Genomic DNA, 23,031 nt, shown 5'->3' with positions numbered 1-23,031 from the left:
GGAGGACGTGGTACCCGGACCTTCTCGACTTATCCATCTGCCCTCCACGTCGTCTTCCCTACCGAGACGATCTGCTCTCACGGGAGGGGGGTCAGGTTCTCCATCCAGAGGTCAGATCCCTCAACCTTCACGCTTGGCTTCTGAAAGGTTGAGGTATAAGGATTGGGACCTCCCTGAGGACGTGATGGAGGTGTTGCTTTCGGCCCGAAGGCCAGCAACAAAGTCTCTGTACCGTTGCCGTAAGTTCTGCGACTGGTGCAGAGTTCAGAATGTGGATCCTTTTGCATGTGACATCCCCATGGTTCTGTCCTTTTTACTTTCTTTGGCCCACAGGGGCTTGCGAGTGGGTACCGTTAAAGGTTACCTGGCGGCGCTGTCCATCTTTAAGCGCTCGTCTGAAGAGTGTTCTTACTTTAAAATCCCTTTGATTTCACAGTTTCTGAAAGGGCTCACTAATGTGTTCCCTCCGTCACCTTTCCTGGTGCCCGGTTGGGATTTAAACCTTGTTCTTAAGTTTCTTATGGGTGCTCCGTTTGAGCCTTTACATTCTTGCCCTTTGAGGCTGTTAACTCTGAAAACTGTGTTTTTAGTTGCGGTTACTTCCGCTCGCAGAGTGAGTGAGTTACAGGCACTTTCAGTTAAGCCTCCCTTCACTGTATTTCACAAGGACAGGGTTGTCCTTAGAGTTCGTCCTTCTTTTCTTCCGAAGGTAGTGACGGAATTTCATTTGGCCCAGAAGGTTGTTCTTCCGGCATTCTATCCTCCTCCGCATCCTGGTAAGGAAGAGGAGAGGCTCCATAGGCTTGATCCTAGGAGAGCTTTAAGCTTTTATGTTTCACGCATGTCCCGGGTCAGAGTGGACGATCAACTCTTTATTGGTTACGCTGGAAAGGGTTTGGGGCAAGCTGTGACGAAACAGACTTTGTCTCGCTGGATTATTTTGGCCATCTCGGAGTGCTACCGCTTGGCGGGTAAGGACCCACCGGCTGGCTTGCGGGCCCATTCTACCAGGGGTATGGCTGCGTCTACTGCCCTGCAGAGGGGTGTTCCTATTCGCAACATCTGTGATGCAGCCACCTGGGCTTCAGTACATACATTTGTACGTCACTATTCCCTCGATTCCATCCGAGCACAGGATCTGGCCTTTGGCAAGGCGGTCCTTTGCTCTGCTATTTGATTGGCTATTCTAAATCTTGATTCTAAATTCTTTCCCTCCTCCTTGCTCTGGTACTGCTTTGGGAGTCTGTCATAGATTTGGAATACGTCGGAGGACCCAATCCCCTCGAAGAACAAGTTACTTTCTTACCTGGTAACGTTCTTTCGATGGGATGGTCCGACGACGTATTCCATATCGCTCCCGCCCTGCCTTCCCCGCTGCAGAATTTCTTTTGCGATTGCAGCTTACGTTCCGCAAGGCTTTGTGTCTGACTGGCAGTTGACTAGTGTCACACGTTCTGGGGGAAAAAACTACAACTGAGGCTACGGGCGTCGTGCGTCCTACTTATCACATCGGATGACGTCGGACGTCGGGGGAGGCCCTCGACGACGGCGCATCGACGTCATCGACGCAGGACGCAGACGCCGAAAAAAGTTTCCGAAGCAGCACAGCTGTGGTGATTACATGTCATAGATATGGAATACGTCGTCGGACCATCCCATCGAAAGAACGTTACCAGGTAAGAAAGTAACTTGTTCGTCTACGTGTCATTTTCTGGTTGATCGTCCCTGGATCAGCAGTCTATTGGACGTAGGTTCGTATTCCAAAAGCTGCAGCCAGTCGTGGTCTCGTTGTTGAGGGTTCCGAGACTCTTATGACATCTGTACGTCCTCCCTTTCTGAAGGATGTTGTATCTGACGGCCTTTGCACTCCTGGGCTATGTACAGAGCTGGGAGATCTATGCTGGAAGGAACCTCCCACACTGTTGGCCTCCGCGATCCTAGTCTTTGGAGGGGGGGGGGGGATTTATGGGTAAGTGCGTCCGGGGTATGTATGACCCGAAAATCCCCAGATATTGTTGAGGCAAGGGAAGGATGGCAGCACTTGGCACGGCCAGCGTTTCCGAAATTGGGGCATTAGTTGTCTGGCCCATTGTTTGGTTTCTGACTTCAATGGGCATGAAACACCTAATGCTGTATCAGCTTGAACAGATGTAGACTATGGACTAGTCGTATTTATTGGAGGCGGTTCGACTCTACGCTCTTTGAGAGGTGGTAGGTCTTGAATGGCATCCAGTATTTCGCTGTCTGAGAGTTCTGAGGAAGAATTAAATTTCCTCTTGCATTGTTTTTGAATTATTTTTTTCAGAGCCTTGGACAGTAGTGGAGTCGGTAGAGATTTTGCTTTGGGGCCCCCTGTTTTCCTTCGCTGGACAGTGGAGCCTTTGTTGGATATTTTCTTGCCGTCCGAAACTTGACGTGTTTCCCATAAATGGTTCGTTATCTTTGGGTTTCTACTGGCTCTTGACTTGGTTTTACTAGGGGCAGTTACCCCTTGTGGACTTGGAGATGATAGATCTTTCTGATTTGTTGATGGTATACTTGGAGAGGAGTCAAAGGTAACTGCCAGGTTCAAGGCTGGGAAAAGCTGCGTATCATTAGCCGGCTGTGTGTGTGGATCTGTACTGCCACACAGCGCGAGATCTTTGAGGAATCCATGCAGTGGGCGTGCAAGGATGCAGATTCGGGCGTGGCCTGGATCAAAGCTGTTGTCTTGACGGTCTTTATCCCACCTGCTCCACCGGGAAGCAGGGGGCGGAGTTTCAACGCTCCGTGGCATGGTTTCGGTTTCGTCGTGAGGTGGAAAGTGGGCATCGGGCGGGCTGGTCGCGCTCATCGGGCTCGAGGGAGGCCCACTCAACGTCAGCCGGGGCCGCTGAGGGGCCACGGGGCCCCCGTCTCTGCTCAGGGCAAGGAGAGCACCAGGACGCTCCAGACCGCCTCAGACCGCCTCGGGGGGAGCCCATCGAAAGCACCCGCGGTGATAGGCTCAACGGACGCCCCCCAGCACCCGGGCGAACATACAATCACCAGATTCAAACTCGACCAGGCTAGTGGGCAGGCAAGGGGGCAGGAGCACCACAGCCCCACCGCAGAGAGGCGCCAACTCCATCTCCAGAGGCGAGTTCGATATGTTCGTACAAAAATCCTCTTAAAGAAGTCTGATGGGAGTACGGTGGCTTCTTAGACGCTGCCCCTCACCCTCATCTGAGGGTTTATTACCTTTACGAGCGTGGGAGTCCATGTTCTCGAGTCGAGTCAGGGCAAAGTGCTTGGTGGAGCGAGGCAAAGTCCAAAGCTTTTCTGGTATTGTGGTTTTTATTGTTTGGATAGGTGTGTATTGATTGGAATATGTGGCAAGGCGGGGGGGGGGGGGGGTAGAAAGTGGCCTGCAGCTCTCGGCTCCCTTGAGTCTCGAGATCACCGCAGATCACATTCCTCCCACTTTCCATTCCGCAGAGAAATGAAGCTTTTGAGTCCTTCTGCTGGGCTCCGGGCTCAGAGGCCCCTCCTTCAGGATCAGGTGCAAAGGGAAAGCGAGGAAACACTGCAGGGCACCGCACAGGCACCGCAGATCACTTTGCTCACACTTTCCTGTTGGGATTTTATTAAGATTTTGAGAACCGAAGCGAGAAGCCCGAAGCCGGCAAGTCAGCTATAGAAATAGGAGATTCCAGAGGGCCAGACGGGCATTTAGAATATGTGGGAGAAGGTTCCAGCGTGGTGTAAAAGCCTAGTAAGGATTGGTACTGCCACTCTCCTTGTTGATCCCTCGTTGCAAACTCTTAAGAGACGCCCCGAGGGTCCTTCAGAGCATCAAGGACTCGTTCATTTGTAAGGTACAGGACCCTGAAAAACCCATACCTAGGCTTAGAAGAGCAGCAGAAGGGTTTTCTGTATACTGGAATGAGTGAGTTAGCTCCTCTAGGACTTTGGAACAGTGATGGCTAACACTCAAAAACCTCACCACTCTTCCTGACACTAGGAAAGTGGTTGCAAGGGACATTTGGGGAAGGAAGCAATCCTTTATTTTGTTATTTCACTGGGGATGATCCTGTTTATATGTAAGCTCCTATTTATTTTTATTTTTAAGTTGGCCCACCCTTCTACACAATCCTTAATAAACATTTTCAGCTTTAAGCATTTTGTCTTGGCATACGTCTTTGTCCAAATGTCCAGTTCGTGACATGGCGCAGTGTGGCTTAGTCTGCTCTGCCCCATGTTATTACACGGCCAGATGTGAAGACCCAAGTTCTTTTTCCGGGCACTTTGTACACTTTGGGAGAGCCACTCAGCTTTGCTACTTTACCTGTTTCCTGCATGACACGCCATAGACCTGCTCAGACTGCTGGAGGCAAATATCTGTGTGTGATCCACACAGGGTATGTCTGTTTCTGATGATTGTTAATCTGCTTAGAATCACATGCTGTGCATCTAGTCCGACATCCAGCGGTAACCGCAGCGTATTGCATCTTGTCTTTCGAGAATCGAAAGGGGACGTCGACATGTGCGTGTCTGTAACACTATCCCCAACTTGACGTGTAGTGTACCGAAATATTCCTCACGCATCGAGGTCCCTCAGATTGTTTTTTTACGCCCAGCTATCTGGTCGCCCTAATGCGGAGCTCTTCATTAAACATTGCGTTGTTATATTTCTCGACCTTCGGTCGTTTATTCTCATTGTCACTCCCTTTGATGGCTGATTCCTGTGCCACCACCGAAGATTGCTGACGGTAGAATTTTGGCGGCTGTTGATCCGGTCGGGGCTGCCGACCACGTGGCCGGGCCTTCTGGCCGGCCTTTAAAGTAGGGAGAGTGGGGTCAGTGTGATCATATTCTTTTCAAGAATGCCTTTCCCTTTCCCATCTTTGTTCCCTTGGGTTTGTCGTCTCTATCACGATCCTGCGCTGTGGACAGGACTCCATTTAGATTTTGTCCTTCCTGTAATGCAAAATACCTGTGGAAAGACTAGCACCGTCGGTGCAATAATTGTCAATAATTGTCTTCCCTCAACCACAATGAGGCGGCCTGTGAACTCCTACAGCCTAAGCCTATTAAGGAGCGCCGTTTAAGGCGGTTGGCAGCCTACGGTATGTCACAGGCCGAAAGTAATTCCCCCGCAGCCACAGCTGCCGATTGTGACAAAGGGATTATCGATTACCAAAGTTCCACTTCGGAAGCCATTGACCTGACCGTGGAGAGTTCTTGATCCGCAGCATCCCTCCCTGGCCCCAATAGGCACGACATGAGTCCTGCTATGACGATTATTCATCCCGGCGACAGGGACGCACCCGATTCCCCCACTAAGCACACAACCCACGGTTATGCTTTGGCGGTCCAGTTACAGCGTTCCAAAGCGCCAACAGGCACGTCCGATAATTCGGCGGTGCCCGCTGATACTTAGGATCGGCAGCCCTCCCCGCAACCGCAACAGCGGCATGCGTCCGGGCAATCCAAAAGTCAGGGCACTAGCACCAAATCACACCTGGCAGTCGAGACGCTTCAGAAGAAGGCTCCAGCACCGCTTGAGGCCCCAGTGGCGCCGAAATCCACCGCGCAGCCACTGGCTCAACCGTTGTACCTCCATGAAACCCTGAGCATCAGGGATAGTATCACTTCTTCAGCGCTTAAACAAAAGGATCAGTCGAAACAGACGTCGAAACAGAAAGAACGGCCCCCCCTTTACATTAAAGGGCATGCCACTCCAGATTCCCTGGTAGTTACGACTACGAGAAAGAGGGCTGTTGTCCCCCTGTCTACAGGTGTGAGACCACCTGATAAATAAGGCAAAAAGTTGTATGGACTGGGGAAAAAAGGTTACAACTGCTGCTGCATTCTCCACCCGAATAGCCAACAACACCACTCTGTTGTCTAGCTACTCGGATGTACAGTGGAATTTGCTACAAGAAGGCCTTCAAGAGGTCCCCGAACCAATGCAGGCTAAACTGCTTGCGATTGTATCAGAAGGCAAGCAAATCAACCACAACATTCTTAACACTTTGGATGCTGCTGAAACAGCGGGAAGGACCATGGACCATGGCCCAGGGTACACTACTAAAACGTCACACCTGGTTGAGGAACTCTGGTTTTAAGCCTGAACCCCAAGCAGCCTCAATAAACAAGCCGGTTGAGGAGACCAACATGTTTGGCAAGGCCGTGGACGAAGCGCTCGAGACAGCTAAGAAGGGACATGACTCTCAAAACCTTAAACCAGATTACCCAAAGGCCTTCACAACAGAGGGGGTGGCTCGCGTCCATTTCGTGTGCAATCTCGCTCCCCTCAAAACCAGTATGGTTCAGGACAAGGATCCAACACCAACAACACCACCAACACCACCACGTATCCACCTAGAGAACGCCATGGAAAGGGTAGAGGCCGGAAATTCCACCCCCGGAGGCTCCCAGACCTCAGGTCAGAAAGGACCCTCAGACCCAGGTCCCCTCCCATGCCTCCCTGGTCGGGGGACGTTTAACATTTTTCCTTCATGCATGGGAGGGGATAACAGACCAGTGGGTGCTCAAGAATCCTGCTGACCACCTCAATTAAGACCGGCAAAATCAAGACACCGGACGCTGGAACACCTACACATACTGCTGCAAGAGGTAGAGATCCTGCAGGAAATGGGCGCCATAGAAGTCCCTGTTCTACAGGTAAACGAGGGTATTTCTTCAGTGTACTTCCTTGTACCCAAAAAGGATTTCACTGTGCGCCCTGTGCTAGACTTGCGCCCAGCGAGCAAATTTGTCAAACCTCAAAAGTTTTGTATGGTCACATTGCAGGAGGTAATCAGATTACATGGCAACACTGGATATGAAAGATGCATACTTTCATATTTCAATGTTGCCGGCACACAGAAAATACCTAAGGGTCATGATAGAGGACAACCACTATCAGTTCAAAGTACTCACCTTCAGCATTGCTTCAGTGCCAAGAGTGTTTACGAAGGTATTGGCAGTGGCAACAGCGCACATAAGCCGAGAATCCGTTCCGGTTTACCCTTACCTCGACGACTGGCTCATAACAGGGGATTCCAATGGAACATGTCTTTTGAACACTCAAAAGACGATAGACCTTTAGCCTGGGATTCTCCATCAACGATAATAAATCCAGTCTAGACCCCAGTCAAGTCAAACAGTTCCTAGGGGCTCTAATTCGGACAGAAGATGGCCTTGTCTTTTTCTCCAACGAGAGGGTTCAAAACATGCAGTTTCAGATCCCTCAATATGTAGCTGGTCGAGAGGTGACAGTACGCAAAGCCATGCGACTGTTAGGAATGATGGCGTCCTGCATTTACTTAATTCCTCATGCGCGTCTGCACATGCATCCTATGCAAAAGTGGCTCAACACCCAGTGGTGTCAGGCCAGTGGACAATGGGAAGATCTGATCGTTGTCTCACCAGCCCTCGTTCTCTCTCTCTGCAGTAGTGGTCGAGGGAAAACCTCTTGATGGGGAAAGCCTTCACCACCCCCGCAGTAGAAGCCACTCTCACGACACTCATCTCCCACGGGGTGGGGGGTGGAGGGGGCTCCCTTGCTTCAGCAGACAGCACACAGCATGTGGTCCCCAGAAGTAGCATCCAACCACATAAATCTGTTGGTGCGGTTAGCCGTATTCAAAGCACTGAAAGCCTTTCAGACAGTTACAGGGGAAGACAGTCCTGATTCTCACAGACCGCACCACGGCCATGTACTACTTGAACAAGCGAGGGGGCACACACTCTCCAGGTCTATCCAAGCTGTCCCAGAACATTTGAAAATGGGCTCTCAAACACAGGATGTTCCTGTTGTCTCAACACGTGTCTTCTAACGGAATTGCTCAGCAGAGACTTCCCACTGCCCGGAGAGTGCGAATGGCGACTACACGAAGACATTGTCTCCAATGTTTTTGCACAATGGGGTTTCCCAGAGATCGACTTGTTTGCAACTCAGGAGAACGCTCAATGCCAAGATTACGCCTCCAGGTACACCCAGAACCGATCCAATGGGAACAGTCTCTGGATAACATGGTCGGGGAAATTTGTTTATGCCCTTCCCCCCCCCCCCCCCTACTCAACATCGTGCACAAGATGCACCAGGAACCAGTCACCATGATCTTGGTGGCCCGCATGTTGGCCCGCCAACCCGGGTTCTCTCATCTGATGGAGATGTCCCTTTCTCCCCCAAAGAAACTACCTTGCCCGTACATGTTATCTCAGGACAAGGGAGAAGACTCTTCACCCATGCCCGCAAACACTGAACTTAGCGGCTTGGCTCCTGAGGTCATAGTTTGGGTACCTACAACTCCTTCAGAGATGCTTTGACATACTTAGGGAGGCGAGAAAATCTAACACCTGATACTGCTACTCCAGTAATTGGAAGCGCTTTATCTGGTGCAATTCCAAGGGCGTCAATCCTATATACTGCTCTCCTACTCACATTGTATTGTACCTGACTCGCCTTCTAGACTCAGGCCTGGTTTTTAATTCCCTGAAGGTTCACTTAGCTGCTCTCTCAGCCTACACTACATCACAACAGAAGGTGTTGTAGTGGAAAATACCAGTTATTAAGGCTTTCATGGAAGGGGTTAAAAGGATTACCCCCCCCCCCCATTTCTAACCCGGCTCCCGGATGGGATCTAAATGTGGTATTGACTAGACTTACGGGGTCTCCTTTTGAGACTATGCATAAGGCAAGTCTCAAAGATCTTACCTATAAGACAGTCTTCCTAGTGGCTATCACTTCTTTAAGGAGAGTTGGTGAACTACAGGCCCTTTCAGTTCTATACCCTTTCGTTACAGTTCAGAGATAAGGTGGTTCTTCGCACTCACCCTCGATTTGCGACATTTATTTCCAAGTTCCATGTGAACCAATCAATAGAACTGCCTACTTTCTTCCAGAATCCCAGTAACGTGGCCGAAAAAAGCCTACACAAATTACATGGGCGCATGCATGGCAGTCATGTTTTACTTGGAAAGAACTAGACCACTGAGGAAAACAAACCAATTTTTCGTTTCAGTGGTAGCTGGTAGAGAAGGGGATCCTGTCTCTAAATCGGCCATCTCAAGGTGGATTGTCAAATCCTTCACACTGTTTCTCTTGCTAAGAGAGAACTGCCCTTTAAGCCTAGAGCACATTCTACTCGAGGCACTGGGGCTTCCATAGCTTTCATTGCAAATGTTCCTCTAGAGTCCATTTGCAAAGCGGCAACCTGGAGTTGTGTACACACCTTTACAAAACACTATTGCCTAGACACTCATTCTAGGTCTGAATCTCAGGCGGGACGAGCAGTAGTAAGACACCTTTTCACTACTGTTCCTTCTCACGATCCACCTCCAACTCCGGGTACTGCTTGCTAGTCTATGCACAGCATGTGATTCTAAGTAGATTAAGAAGCATCAGAAGACATGCATTACTCACCGTAATAGCATTTCTGATGATTGTATCTGCTTAGATTCACATGCGCCCACCCTTCCTCCCCGCTTGGGTGGAAGGAACATTGACGTCTTACTACTTTCTCTTTTATGTACTTATTCACGATGGTCATTGGGCTCCCTCATGGCAGAAAAAATACAATCGGAGGGACCTCGATGCATGAGGGATTTTGGGTACACTACACATCATGTCGCTGTCCCCTTTCGATTCTCGAAAGACCAGATGCAATACTCTGCGGTTACCACTGGATGCCGGACTATATGCACAGCTTGTGAATCAAAGCCGATACAATCATCAGAAATGCTATTACGGTGAGTAATGCATGTCATTTCCAGTCTCGGGAAGGACCTCAAGCAGGAGGATTTCTGTTCCTTCTGGCTTATGCGCGGAGTGTGGCGCAAACCTCTTGACTCACTACAACAAGAGTGGTTGGAGGACTCTGTGGCACGTCAGACATAGGAGAAGGACAACAGGATGTGATTCTACAATTATCTTTATTGAATAATTTACAAAAAACACTGCTAACCCTATGGTTTCCCTACTCTACAAAACAAGAAACGGGTGCTCATCAAGATCTCACAAATAAACTGTCCTCTTTCCAAATATATATTAACCTACCAACTAACCTAGAAAGAAAAAAAGAATTTAAGTCTGATCTTAGTGTAGTATGAGACAGGCATAGTATCAAGAGAGACACAGATTCAAGTGTTATAGTTTCAAAAACTGTATTTACTATAATGCTGGGGTTGGTTTAATGCCTAACTGGCCTTGCCTCTAAGGGGATGGTTCCCTCAACTGATATTTCTGAGGGCCATCGATGTTTGAAAGTCTAAAACCAAAATTCTGTCTGTCTAAACCTATTCTTGCCCTCACTCTCTGATAAAATGTGGTAGGACGTCTCTTTAAAGAAAGAATAGGTATTCAAAAAGAAATCTATACCAATGCTGCTTTCAGGTGGTTTCTCACCAGGTGTGGCTTGGTTAGTATCATCAATGTTTGCCACAATCAAAAAGAAGTTGTGCATCAGCTGCTCTCCACAAAGTTCTTATACTCTGTTCAACAATTCCCAATGTCTTTAGTTCCTGGGGATTCCCTTCCACAAGCTTCAGTCCTTCCAAGTTTCAAATCAAACCAATATAGAATTGTTTTTGCCAGACTTCTCAGAGTTCCCTTCCCAAGATTATGCCGCCTTGTCCCACCAAATAAATGTACTATTTTTTTCTATATACAGGTCCTTTCTCAAATAACCACCTCATGGGGTAGAATGTAAGACTTTCGAAAACGACAGGTTCCTTTGCTCCCAATAAGCGCAACCACTTCTGATCTTTGGTCCCTCTCTGTATTTCTTGTACTTGCTTTTCTTCTATCTTTTCTTCTGCCTTTTCATCTTCAGGTGCTTCCTGCACCCCTATGTTATCCTCCACCTCACTGTGGCCACTGGCACCTTCTTTGGCTTTCTTTCTTGTTGTGCCCCTGGCACCTTCCTTCGATTCACTTTACTTTTGTGCACCCTTGCACCTGTCCTTTTCCTTGTTGTGCTTCTTGCACACTTATTTCGCTCTTGCACCTTCCCTTTACTTTCAGGTCACTCACCCCCTTCTATTCATTTGTTTGCCTTTCCAAAAAGTGCATGAAATACTTAGGTTTCTACGTACATCAAAATCTCTCTGTACTTCATTTTAAAGAGATGAAATGAGCAAGGTTGCCTCAAATGATTGCCCAGCTGAAACGAGTAGGAGTCCTACTGTAAATTCTCCATTATTCCAGCTAGAAAATGGAAAAATTGTACCAGTATTAATTTTTAGAGATCTTTTTGTACGAGTTGGGATTCTTTTTAAAGAACCTTGAAGGAATTATTTGGAAGAGTCCTAGGTTTGGGGCTATCTTTACCAAACTGCATTATTATTCACAAATTGGGGCTTGTTTCACTCCAAACACTAGTAATTTGGAAGAAACTTGCCTTATACACCAAGATGCTTGATCCTTTGTTCTCGACTCTTTTCCTAGATTTGAATGTTAATTTGAAGAATAGGAAAAAGACACTGCACAAATTTGCGTTTGAATCGAATCTAAGACTTGATAGTATTAATAGTATTAAAGGCACGGGTTGTATAGCTCAGTGGCAAGACGCAGAGCAATACAGGTTCAAATCCCTGGACCGCGCTTGGAAACCTTTAGTATTTAGCGCCTTATAAAAAAAATGTTTAAAAAAATTATAAATAGTAATACAAATCAATAAATTTTGAATCCTATTAAAACAAAGAGTAAGCTCTATGAAGGTAATTTGTGTTCAACCATAGACGCTTTACAATCCTACCCCTCATATTCAGTTCCAGGAGAAGGGGAAAATTATCAAAATATTTTTATTTTTTCAAGGTCAGAAGCTGAGATATTTATACATTGAGTTTCGGTTCAATCAATTACTGTTGCTAGACTGTGAGCGCCAGGATCGGAATCCCGCAAGATAAGGAGTTTACCGGTAGTGCGCAGTTGATATGACAGGAGAATCTTTACAGCACTTTATAATCTGCTGTCCATGTTTTGTTAAATCCTGATGCAGCCATTTTGGAGAATTAACCTACATGGGGTGTGAGAAAACTAGTGAAAGTTTATGGAATAGTGGTTTTTGGGTGATCGCGTCTCATTAATTTTAAATCTCTAGGTATTTTCAACATTTTTGATACTGTAACTTGAGAATTGAACATGATTAGATGTGTAGTATGATTTTTAGTAATTTGTATGGTCATTTACTAGTGTATCATATTGTTCTAAATGCTTTTGTGAAAGGTTTGCTTTTTAAACCAATACACACACAAAACGTCTGCATTGGCTTCTATTACAAGCATTCATTTATTTGCAACTAATTTGTATTGGCTTCATAACAATCAATGGGTCAACACCCTCATATTTGGAGGATAAATTGAAGATCTCGTGGAGGGTGGGGATAGAGGCAGATAAGAGGTTTGTGCAGTTAGGAGCTGGCGATACTTTTCAGATGCACTTCCTCCCGAACTAGGCACTATCCTGGCCACTTGAAGATTTGAGAAGTTTGAAAGTCATTATGCATTATTGTTACAGTGCTCAAATTCCTAGTTGACGGTTTATACACATTTGTAATAAATAAATAGATGGCTTGCGGCTTGTAGGTTGTGCACAGCTGTACAGTGGTGATAAAAGATGCACACGCATGTGGGTCGGTGGAAACAGTGACATTAGTTGCCAGTAAATTGTGGAGACAGAGCAGGGTTCATAAAAGGTTTGTTTATGGTGCTGGAGTGGTGATGGAACACTGTATTATTGTGCACTGGAGTAGTTTGGGCTGGGTGAAATGTGAATTGCTTGTATGGATTTTCCTTTGTGTTCTTCACTTTCTCGTTTGTTTCCATAGTTTGCTTCATCACCTGAACTGCCTACCTGCCCTTGGTGACACACCAGAGGCTGAGAATTTAAGAGGGAAGCATGTACAGGGAGTGACTGCCGATGGGAACATGTGGATTTATTGTGTGGTCCAATATGCCAAATCCCTCCTTGCTCAAGGAAAGAAGGTAAAAGCAGTGAAACCTTTCACCGAAGAGCAGCTTCAAGCTTGGGAACGGTAAGCGAGTGATCTGAATACATATTTTAACTTCTATTCCTTAAGTGTTACTGCTATTGAAAGTCAGATTCAATAAACTGTTTAAGACAATTTCGTTTTTTCATTTTTTGGCAGAATGCTTGAGACCGTGGATAGCCTTGTAAAGAAATCAAAGACTTCTCGACGTGCGGAAATGTCTGCTTTTCAGCACCTTATGCTGTTGGTGGGAATTCACCTATTTAAGGTACTGTCTGTTTGAATCCTTTGGTTTTTATTAAGCTGCCTGTAAAGTAGCTCCTGGTAATGCTATTTTTCAAATTCAAAATGTGAATTGCAATATTTGCATCTGGGAGCGTGCTTGCATTCAACCTGCGTTTTGGGTTGTGCACAGTTGTTGATATAGCACTAATTCTCGTGTATTAGGATGGGCAAACATCTCAATGGCTATGTATGTAGATGTTTTTGATTGGGCACCACTTTACTGGAGGTCAAAGTGCATGATGTACGTATTTGATTTGGTTATTTATTGTGCGCACCAGGCAGACTGAACTGCATTCAGGCTCAGATGTTAACTATAATTCAATCTTGGACTGTGAAACGCTGTTCTCGCCCCTGCCTCTTAGGTTCACTTAAATAGAAAGGTTTTAAGTTCCTTTCTAAAACCTTCTAACGATGGGCATGACCGTATGGCAGTTGGTAACTGGTTCCATAACATTGGTCCAAACACGGAGAACCTCCTATCCCCCTTCGAAATCAGTTTAGCCTGACGAATATCCATCAGAAGTTTGTCTCCAGACCGGAGATCTCTGTTGGCTGATAGTGGTGGATTCTGGCATTCAGGTGCAAGTTCATAAAAGCATTTATACATACGGCATGCCACCTTGAACTTAACTCGGTCCTTCACCATAAGCCAATGGAGAGCTCTCTGTGATGCTGAGACAAATTCCCTTTTCCCAAGGTGGGCGGTTAACCTAACTGCCGCATTCTGGGCCCTCTGGAGTCTCCTCTATTTCACTGGGATCCCCGTCATCAGACTATTGCAGTACTCAAGATGGGAGTATGTCGATGCCCCTACGACCATGGTGTGGTCTTCGGTTGCTATGAAGGGGAGTACGTTCCTAAGCATATGCAGGGAGTAGTACACAGCTTTTACTTTAGTCCCTACCTGGGTCTCACTGGCCAGGTTCTCCTGCCATATGCACCCAAGGTTTCGCACCTTCTTTGAGAACGGAATTTCTTCACCCAGAATCCACAGTATTATATTTTGTTCTTCACCTCTCCTTTTCTTTGGTCCAAATAGTATTTCCTCCGTTTTGGCTGCGTTGAGCTGCAGCTGGTTACATGCCATCCATTTTTTAATGTCTTGCATGCACAGGTCAATTATTTCAAATACCTCGGACAAGTTTTCTGTCTCCAGGTATATCTGCGTATCGTTGGCATAGGAGTGGAATCTTAGTCTGTGTTCCTCAATATATCAAATAGTGGGCGGATATAAAGATTACAAATCAATGGTGAGAGCGCTGAGCCTTGGGTTACTCCGCATCTCAACCATATTCGCTCTGAGAGGAAGGCTCCTAGTGTCACCTGCTGGGTTCTATCCTGCAGAAAAGAGCCAGAGCAGTCCACCACTACTTTCGAAGCTCTCCCAATTTTTCAAATACGTTGGAGGATGATCTTATGGTCAATCGTATCAAACGCTGCAGATAAGTCCAGCATCGACAATATTGTGGAGCCTCCCCTGTCTGCAGCTTCCAGTAGATCGCCCTGGACCGCTAATAGGGCGGTCTCAGTTACATGGTTTGGAGGAAACCCCGATTGGTATTCGTCCAGGAGACCTTTGCTATCTACAAACTGACGGAATTGGTTACAGAGCACTTTTTCTAGGATTTTAGTCTGCCAACATAGGTTGGCAACTGGACGATAGTTTTTCAGAACCGTGGTGTCTGGTTGGATTTCTTTAATAGGGGTTTCACCAGTGCTCCCTTCAGGGCACTTGGGACATAACCCTCCATTAAAGATTTATTTATGAAGGTAGTTATAAATGGAGTGGGATTTGCTGCCAAACGTATGGCAGTGCATGCTGGCATAGGAAATGCCAGTTCCTTTGTGGGTTTTAGTTGGAGTATTGAGGCTCGCACTATTTCCTTCTCAATAGTTTGAAAGCAGAAGCTCATTTTCTCCCTGATTTTCTTCCACTTCTCTCTTCTTGGGGTTCTTCCCATTTTTCAGCAATCCTTACTTCAGTGATACTCTTTTGAATATCCACAAGAATATCCAAAGAAGCTGTTGAACGTGTTAGCTTGTTCCTGTGTGTCGGCAGTGGGTGCTGCCATACATTTTGGATTCCTAAACCTTGCCACTACGTCAAATAGTGCTCTGGCTTGGTTTCCTGCCTGTTTCATTTCTCTTTGAATGAATTCTTTTTTGCCACAAACAGGGCTGTTTTATATTCTTTTAAGCAGACTCTTGCCTTCTCTGCATCTCTAAACAATTTGGAAACCCTCCATAGCTTAATGGCCTGGCGTACCTGTTTACGCATCAGACCCAATGCGGGTCCAAACCGAAATTTAGATTTTTTTGGTGACTTTTAATTTAAGCGGTGCACACTTGTCTCAGATCTCTTAAGATATCTGACCCCTTGCTAAAGAACTCCTCACATGGAGCTCAGAGTCTAGGTTTGCCAATCTGTTCTCCTTCCTCTGCAGGGATTTTTTCCAAATCCATCGCATACTGTCATGTTCTCCCGTCCTTTCCCTTTTTGTGGTTCTATTCCCCTAATTTCAAATAGTTGCAAACAGTGGTCTGACCACAGTAGGGGATAGCCTCACGAAATTGTGTAGCCCCTCCTCTTACTGCTAAGAGATCTAGGCAGTGGCCCTTATTATGTGAGGATTCCCTGGTGATGACCTCTAGATCATGATTATCTAGAAGTCCCATCAGGGCTCCTGAATTGGGGTGGATGTTGTCACACTCCAACCATATGTTCCAATCCCCTATACATAATAGTTCTTTGTATTTACTCCGCATTAAGGTGAAGTGAGCATCTAATATTTCCAAAAATTCGGTAACGGTCCGGGTGGTCTATAACCCAGCAGCACCTTTATTGCTAGAGTATGGGACATAAAGATTGAAAATTCCCCAAACTGAGTATTATCATTCCAGTCCAATCTCTCCAAGCGTGAAATATTCATAGATGACTTATTGATTATCGCAATGCCCCCTCCTCTCCTGTCCTCTCTATTAATGATTTGAATGATATAGTTCTCAGGTACCAACTTATGAAATACTGTTTGGGACCATTCCGTAAACCATGTTTCTGTCAAACAAATGAGCTCCAGATCCATCTCTTGAATTAGCCCTCCCACCTCCACAGCATGTGCTACTGCTGAACGTGCTTTCAGTGAGGCCGCTTTTATAATAATGTCCTCCTCCTCAGCTGCCATCTGGGCACCTTTTTCCAATCCGTGCTCTCTAATTTAATTTAAGCTTCTCAGGTATCGATGCCCATGCTCATTATCCCAAGATTTTAATTGTGTAGCAGTGTTACTTACTTTAGTTTCACCCCTATCCATCTTCTAGGTTTTAGCTCGGTAAGGTTACCCTGCCCCGTGTCCTCAGCCGGCAGCGCTTCTCGCCACTCGCCGAATGCAGGCCGCAAACAGGCCTAAACAGGCTTTGCGTTAGCGCAATGCGCTGACGCGAGCCAGTTAAGGGCTCTGTCGGATGTGGATGACATGCTCCCAGTGCATCCTGCGCTTGTGTTTCTGGGAGGTGTAGTCCGTGTATGGCTTCCCAGGACTTGCACTCTGCCTGAAATCACGGTGGTATCGTGGATTAAGGTTCACACAAGTGAATATTTTTTAAAACACATTAAACACTTTACTTTCTTCCCCTCACTAGGTTAAAAGTTTGCTTTTAAAAGGATAGAAAGTTTGTGCTAACTTCAGTGAAATACTAGATTACATACAAGGATCTCTCGCCTTTCTTGGGCTAAAAGTCACTTCCCACAGTCTATAATTGCCTACCAGTGGTCTGACCACAGTAGTGGGATAGCCTCACGAAATTGTGCAGCCCCTCCTCTTACTGCTAAGAGATCTAGGCAGTGGCCCTTATTATGTGAGGATTCCCTGGTGATGACCTCTAGATCATGATTATCTAGAAGTTCCATCAGGGCTCCTGAATTGGGGCGGATGTTGTCACTCTCCAACCATATGTTCTGTACCATTTAACTCATTACAGCCTTTGTCCACTAGACAACCTAATTTTAAGCAATGAAATATTCAAAATAAGATGAAGGAAGCAAATACGTTGTCGCTGAGGGCTTGATAAAGTAGAGAAGATGGACTATACGTTTCCACAGATTCAAACACCATCTTTGGTTAAGTACATGCCCAGTTATGGTGGCTAGAATTGATTTGACATTTTATATGCCACAGAATAAGATTCCTTTTCTAGGCAGTGTTTCTTGTTTAACATAAGAACTACAAGGAAATAAGCTTGTAAGCAGCAAGCGTTTATTTCAAAGGCCTTTTAGGAATGAACAAAGTGATTAATTTATTACTTGCAAGCGAGAAGAAATGTTCTGCACAGCAAACCTGCTTAATATCCTGGCTTTAAATACATTGGAACACGTGTGCAAAAATAATCCCTAATCTGTGGAATCAGCTACTCTTTTAATACTGTCCATTAGTGTAATTATTTTTAAATGCAACCAGAATCAAATAACAATTTTATGGGTACCTGTATGAACAATGTTAATGCTTGCTGGTAGGAAAGATGTTTTGCTGCTTTCCTCCCATAGACTTGTATGGGACACCCTTTCATTTTTGCTCTGTTTCAACTACTGACATGACTTTTTGGAGGCAAATATATCAGTCTGCTTTAATTTGCTTGTATATTTGATAATTTCTATGCAGAAGCTGATCAGTTCATAAGACTATCAGTACTGGCAGTCTATGGCTTTCTTTGTGGATTTCTTGTCTTATTACAAAAGTTAAAATCACCCTAATGGGAAGTGCAGTTATGATACTTCATATTCTTCTCTTTTTCTGTAATGGCTTTTTTGTTACTGTTGCAATGTGCCTTGGGTGAGCTGGTGGCAGTGGATATTGTTCGACTGCGTTTTGTACTTTTTACTTGTGCACTTTTGCATTTAACCCAAATGGCTACTAAAAGTGGCCATAGCACCCTGAGATGGGCGTGCTGCAAATTTATTTTGTTGCCATATTGTTTAGTCTTCTTTCTGCCCTAGCTGATCTCGAATTGCCATTCATGTGAAGCCCTTTTACCATGGAAAGCTGCTGCTTCCTGAGCTAAGAGGTGGTTTCTGTGTGAGCACGGATGCGGGGGCTGGAACTGTCCGGTGCCTAAATGTCTGTTGCTGGGCAGATGTTCTGGCCAGTGGTTATCCATGATTGGGTAGCCACTGCCAGTTAAAAGGGTGCAGATCCGTACCATTGGTGGGTTTGGTCGAGTTCCCATTCCAGAACGTGGATAAACTGAGGATTCCTGCGGTCGACACCCCTATGAAGAAGTGCAGCCCGCTGGCAACCCAATGACGACTCCTGCAGCTGACCAGCATTCATGCCACTCCAGTGAAGCTCTGCTCCTCTGACTTGATCTCATGAAGGCCCTCATCATTGCTTCGGCCCTTGGACAGGTGGGAAAAACCAGTCTCGACCCCTGCTCAATGATCTGTGCTTTCTGATTCTTCAGAGGCTTCCCTGGACCAACCAGTGGACTGACCATCTCTCCTGGGCTACCTTGCTGTCGCCGTTCTGAGTGCATACTTGGAACTTGTAGGATCTTCGGCTTGTACCACAAGATGCCTGCTTCTGTATTTTCATCCTTCTTGCATCAACCAAACCTTTGCTGAACCTGCTGCTTTGTTAATCTATTGAAGATGGTATTACCCAAATTGTTCGATTTACAATTGTTCGAATGAGCAATTGATCTATTTCCAAGGGTCCGAATTGACCTTTTCACAATTGACCGAATATATTGACCTTCACAATTCGGTCAATTGTGAAAAGGTCAATTGTCATTCGAGCAATTGCAACTCGAACAATTCGTATACAACCATTGAAGATCTCCTGTCGCTGACTGCCCGTGGTGACTCCCGTTGCAATACACCTTCTTTGCTCCCTGGGGGTGTTCTGAAGTGACCTGCTCCGCAGAAGTCTTCATATTGTCTTGGTTTCAGTGTTTTGCTGGAAGGTGTCTGGAACTGAAATCTAGCACCGGCAATCGACAAAAATGAAATCCTGCATTCAATAATGACCTCTGCACCTGCAAACCCTGGGCCTCCCTCGATGGGAGCAAGCACAGAAGAGTGTTTCCCCAATGGAATCCAGAACCTCTGCAGTGGTGTCTGGAGAAATCTGAGTCAGGGGGCGAGTTAACATAACTGTTCAACACCCAGCCTCCCTAGCCCCCCAACACAATCTCGGTGGGATTACATGGCTGTACTCTCTTTCCTGACTTTGGTCAGTGGAGGCCTGGTCAAGGACCCCTTCCTAGACCTATCCTAGTGTCTGGGATTTAATGAGTGTACATACCTGAACTTTACATACCTTTTTCCGTTGATTTCTTTTTTTTCTTTTTTTTTTTATCATAACCACTGGCAATGCCAATCTTAGTAAGCCTACCTGAAAACTATCACTTTGGGACTGATGACTTTGGGGCACAAGGCCCCAAACCATTTTAGGGCTGGACTTCCTAAGTGTTGGGGCAACTGTTCTATGGTTATTCTAAAAGTGTCTTTACTGAATTCCATGCATTTTAATTCTTACTTGTGTTACACCAGTTATTAACAAACATGCTTTCTTTCTTCTCCAAAGGGTGAATGAAAATAGTTGTATAGTGCTTGTGTGAATTTATATCACTAAGTACTTTTACTTGGTGTGCTTTTAAAGGCCTAATGCATCATTGTATGTTTTTGTACTTACCTGTCTCACAAGAATTATTGGTGGTGTTTTGTGTGGACCCATTGTAGCCCCATACCACTTGCACCCCTACTGAGTCGAAGTCTTACCGCTCTGCTACATTAACTTGATTGGGTTGGCTCTACATCAGTGTCTCCCTGTTCACCATAATAGGTTAGCCTCCCACAATCCACCACAAAGCGAATTCTGGAAATCCAGCTGCTTAACATATTGTATATATTCTATATTTGTAACATTGTAAAGTCAATTGCACTTTGCAGGCTTGACAAAGTATTGTTTAATTAAAACACTAAATTAACAAGCTAAAGACAAAATATCTAAAGTTTACTAACCACAAAAAGATTGTCGGCACAGGCTGGAAGACTGTTTCCCATAGCAGCTCAACAAGAAAAACAAATGTTTTGTCAGCTGTTTTTGAACAAATATCAAGCAGATTGCTGAAGTTTTTTATCGGCTTTGAGTTGGATACTCTGCCATTCACTCCTTCCAGATAAAATGTATATTGTTAATACTGCTTTTCACAAAAATAAAATGCCATGCGAGCCACATCATGCTAGTTTGATGAAAGCGTACTGTTTTGAATGATGCAGAGATGGGCCAGCATCTTCTAGATGGTTCAGAAATGTTATTGAATAAACAATGGAAAAGGGTGTTGCCATCATGAACACAAAAAGCTTAGACTGCAATGACCTAGTGAGTAGCTGTCATAAAAGAATTACTCTTTCAGTGGATATAATATAGAAGATTATGGTTTTGATAATTGTGTTTATTATTTAAAATACAACTTTCTAGCACACTTTGGATACTTGATGCATAGGACGATGTACACCTAAGCCTAGTCTAAAAGAAGTTTAAGCTTTCACATTAATTCAGACTGAAACCATGTTAGAAGGGTATGGCACTGAAAGACAGTCATGGCATAGGATTCTGTTGGCTGTCTCCATGACCATCAGTCTGGCTTCAGATCTGGCCGAAGCACGGAAACTGCTCTCCCGGACATCTGTGAAGATCTGCTTTCCAACCTTGACGCTAGCATTCCCTCTGTTCTCATCCTACTTGATCTCTCCTCTGCCTTCGACAAGGTCAACCATACCATCCTGCTCAACCGTCTCCGGGATAACTTGGGCATCACTGATCAGGCTCTGGCCTGGCTGACCTCTTTCCTCTCTGATCGACCCTCCCAGGTCCAACTTGGGTCCTTCTTATCATCTGTCTTCCTCTCCACCTGTGGTGTTCCCCAGGGGTCTAACCTCTCGCCCTGGCTTTTCAACCAATACCTGGCAACTCTCGCCCGCTGTATTGCCATTTTCTGCTCAAACTTCCAGTGCTACGCAGACGACACTCAACTCATTTTCAGGCTGCCCTCGGCCACCTTCTCCACTTCTCTCCTCAATGATTGCCTAACTGGCATCCAAGATTGGTGTGCCGCCAATGATCTTTGTCTTAATGCCAGCAAGACAGAGATCCTCCTCATTGGAACACCACCTTCCTTTCCCCTCACTCTCTGGCCAGCCTCCCTTGGCCCTCCTCCTATCCCCACCTGCGAGGCCAAGAACTTTGGTGTCACCTTTGATTCCACACTCTCCTTCTCTGCCCACTTCGCTGATGTATCAAAAAAGTCATACCTCCTACTGCACCTCCTCTGTTGTATTCTTCCTTTCCTCTCATTCCCCCAGAAGCTCACCGTCTCCCAAGCTCTGGTTCTCTCTAAGCTGGACTATTGCAACAGCCTCTTTCTTAATCTACCTGCCTCTACTCTCCGGCCTTTTACAATTTATCCAGAACAGGACTGCGAGACTTGTCCTTGGCCTCAAGCCCTGGGATCGTATCTCTCCAGCTCTGAAATCTCTCCATTGGCTCCCTGTGGATGCAAGGATTAAATTCGAAACCCTCTGCATTGTCCACAAGGTTTTCTGGGGCCTGGGTCCAACATACCTTCAGCTATCCCTCCGCAAATACCTCCCATCTCGAGCACTCCGCTCCTCTACCTCCCTCAGGGTCAGTCGTTTCTCAAAGAAACGAGCTGGGGGTAGATCGGTCTTCGGCTGGGGCCTCCCTCTGGAACAGCCTCCCTGCCACTCTAAAACTTGAGGAGAACCATCGCCGGTTCCGGAAGCACCTCAAAACCTTCCTCTTTGCTTCTGCCTCCTCCTCCCCGCTCCCCTGTTGATTCTGCTCTCCCTCGGCACCATGCACCTGGCCACCCTCTGTCCTCTGGGCCCAGGTACCTGCTCATCTTGCCACCCTCACGCACTGCCTCCGGGCCACCCCCTGCACTGGGGTGCAGGGGGTGTACCCATACAGCCCTCCCCTTTTCTTCCTGCACTTTCAGACCTACATGGCCTGCTGCCATAAACCCAGCACTTGCCACTTGCTGGCTGCACTCCCATCGTTTGTTGCCTTTTTATTTATTATTTTATTATTATTTTTGTTTTTTTTCCTTCTCGCTCCGCACTCTCCTTTTGTTCCTCCTTCTATGCACTTCTCCCCCTTCTCCATCTACCCTGCACTTGCACGTTCTCAATGTCACTGGGCCTAGTAAGATCGTTGTTTTTGTTCTCCCCTGTTCCCTTTTCCTACCTGGTCGCGCTCTGAAACACTTGTGTATGAGCGAGATAGAAATAAAATATCAATCAATATCCGGAAAGGTGATCCTCACATGTGGACAATGGAAGGGGAGAAACCCACCAAATGTGTAGCGTTTGAAATAACTTCATTCGGGGTATAATGCCATGTGACCATGGGAGAAGAAAAGCATGTAAAAAAGCAAGAATCATCGCTGGAGATGCTATTGAATTTGGCATTGTGTCTAGTACAATTTTGATGTCTCAAGTTTTCCTTCTTTGTGCATTGGTTTTTCAGAAAAAAAAAATCAGGGAAGTTGTGTTGTCCACTGCCTACAAACGTTTTTTCTCCATCCTGGGTCATGTAGTGTGGCGGCTTGACACTGACAGCATCAGTGTACCGCCATATGTCTGTCTGTTGCTGTCTATTTCCATGTGATATGGTCCAGAGATGCACAGCCTTTTAAGTTTGCAGTGTTATGGAAGTATATGCTGAGGTAGCCCATCATGGTTTTTGGGGGACAGCATTTCCTAAAGGGA

At 46.0% G+C, this 23,031-nt stretch overlaps 1 protein-coding gene across 1 annotated transcript in view; it reads left to right on the top strand.

Annotated features, from left to right (window-relative positions):
• Window positions 1-23,031, top strand: part of MYBBP1A (MYB binding protein 1a) — a 1,153,837-nt gene that overhangs the window by 449,842 nt on the left and 680,964 nt on the right. The window contains exons 12-13 of the mRNA XM_069614733.1: window positions 12,798-13,004; window positions 13,119-13,227. Coding sequence (XP_069470834.1) covers window positions 12,798-13,004; window positions 13,119-13,227 — 316 coding nt within the window. The remainder of the gene's footprint in view (window positions 1-12,797; window positions 13,005-13,118; window positions 13,228-23,031) is intronic.

The sequence above is a fragment of the Ambystoma mexicanum genome, chromosome 9, assembly GCF_040938575.1.
Source record: "Ambystoma mexicanum isolate Mex_15411 chromosome 9, UKY_AmexF1_1, whole genome shotgun sequence".
NCBI classification, from domain to species: domain Eukaryota; kingdom Metazoa; phylum Chordata; class Amphibia; order Caudata; family Ambystomatidae; genus Ambystoma; species Ambystoma mexicanum.
Note: the sequence above shows the minus strand (reverse complement) of the source record. Positions and strands in the feature narration are given on the sequence as shown.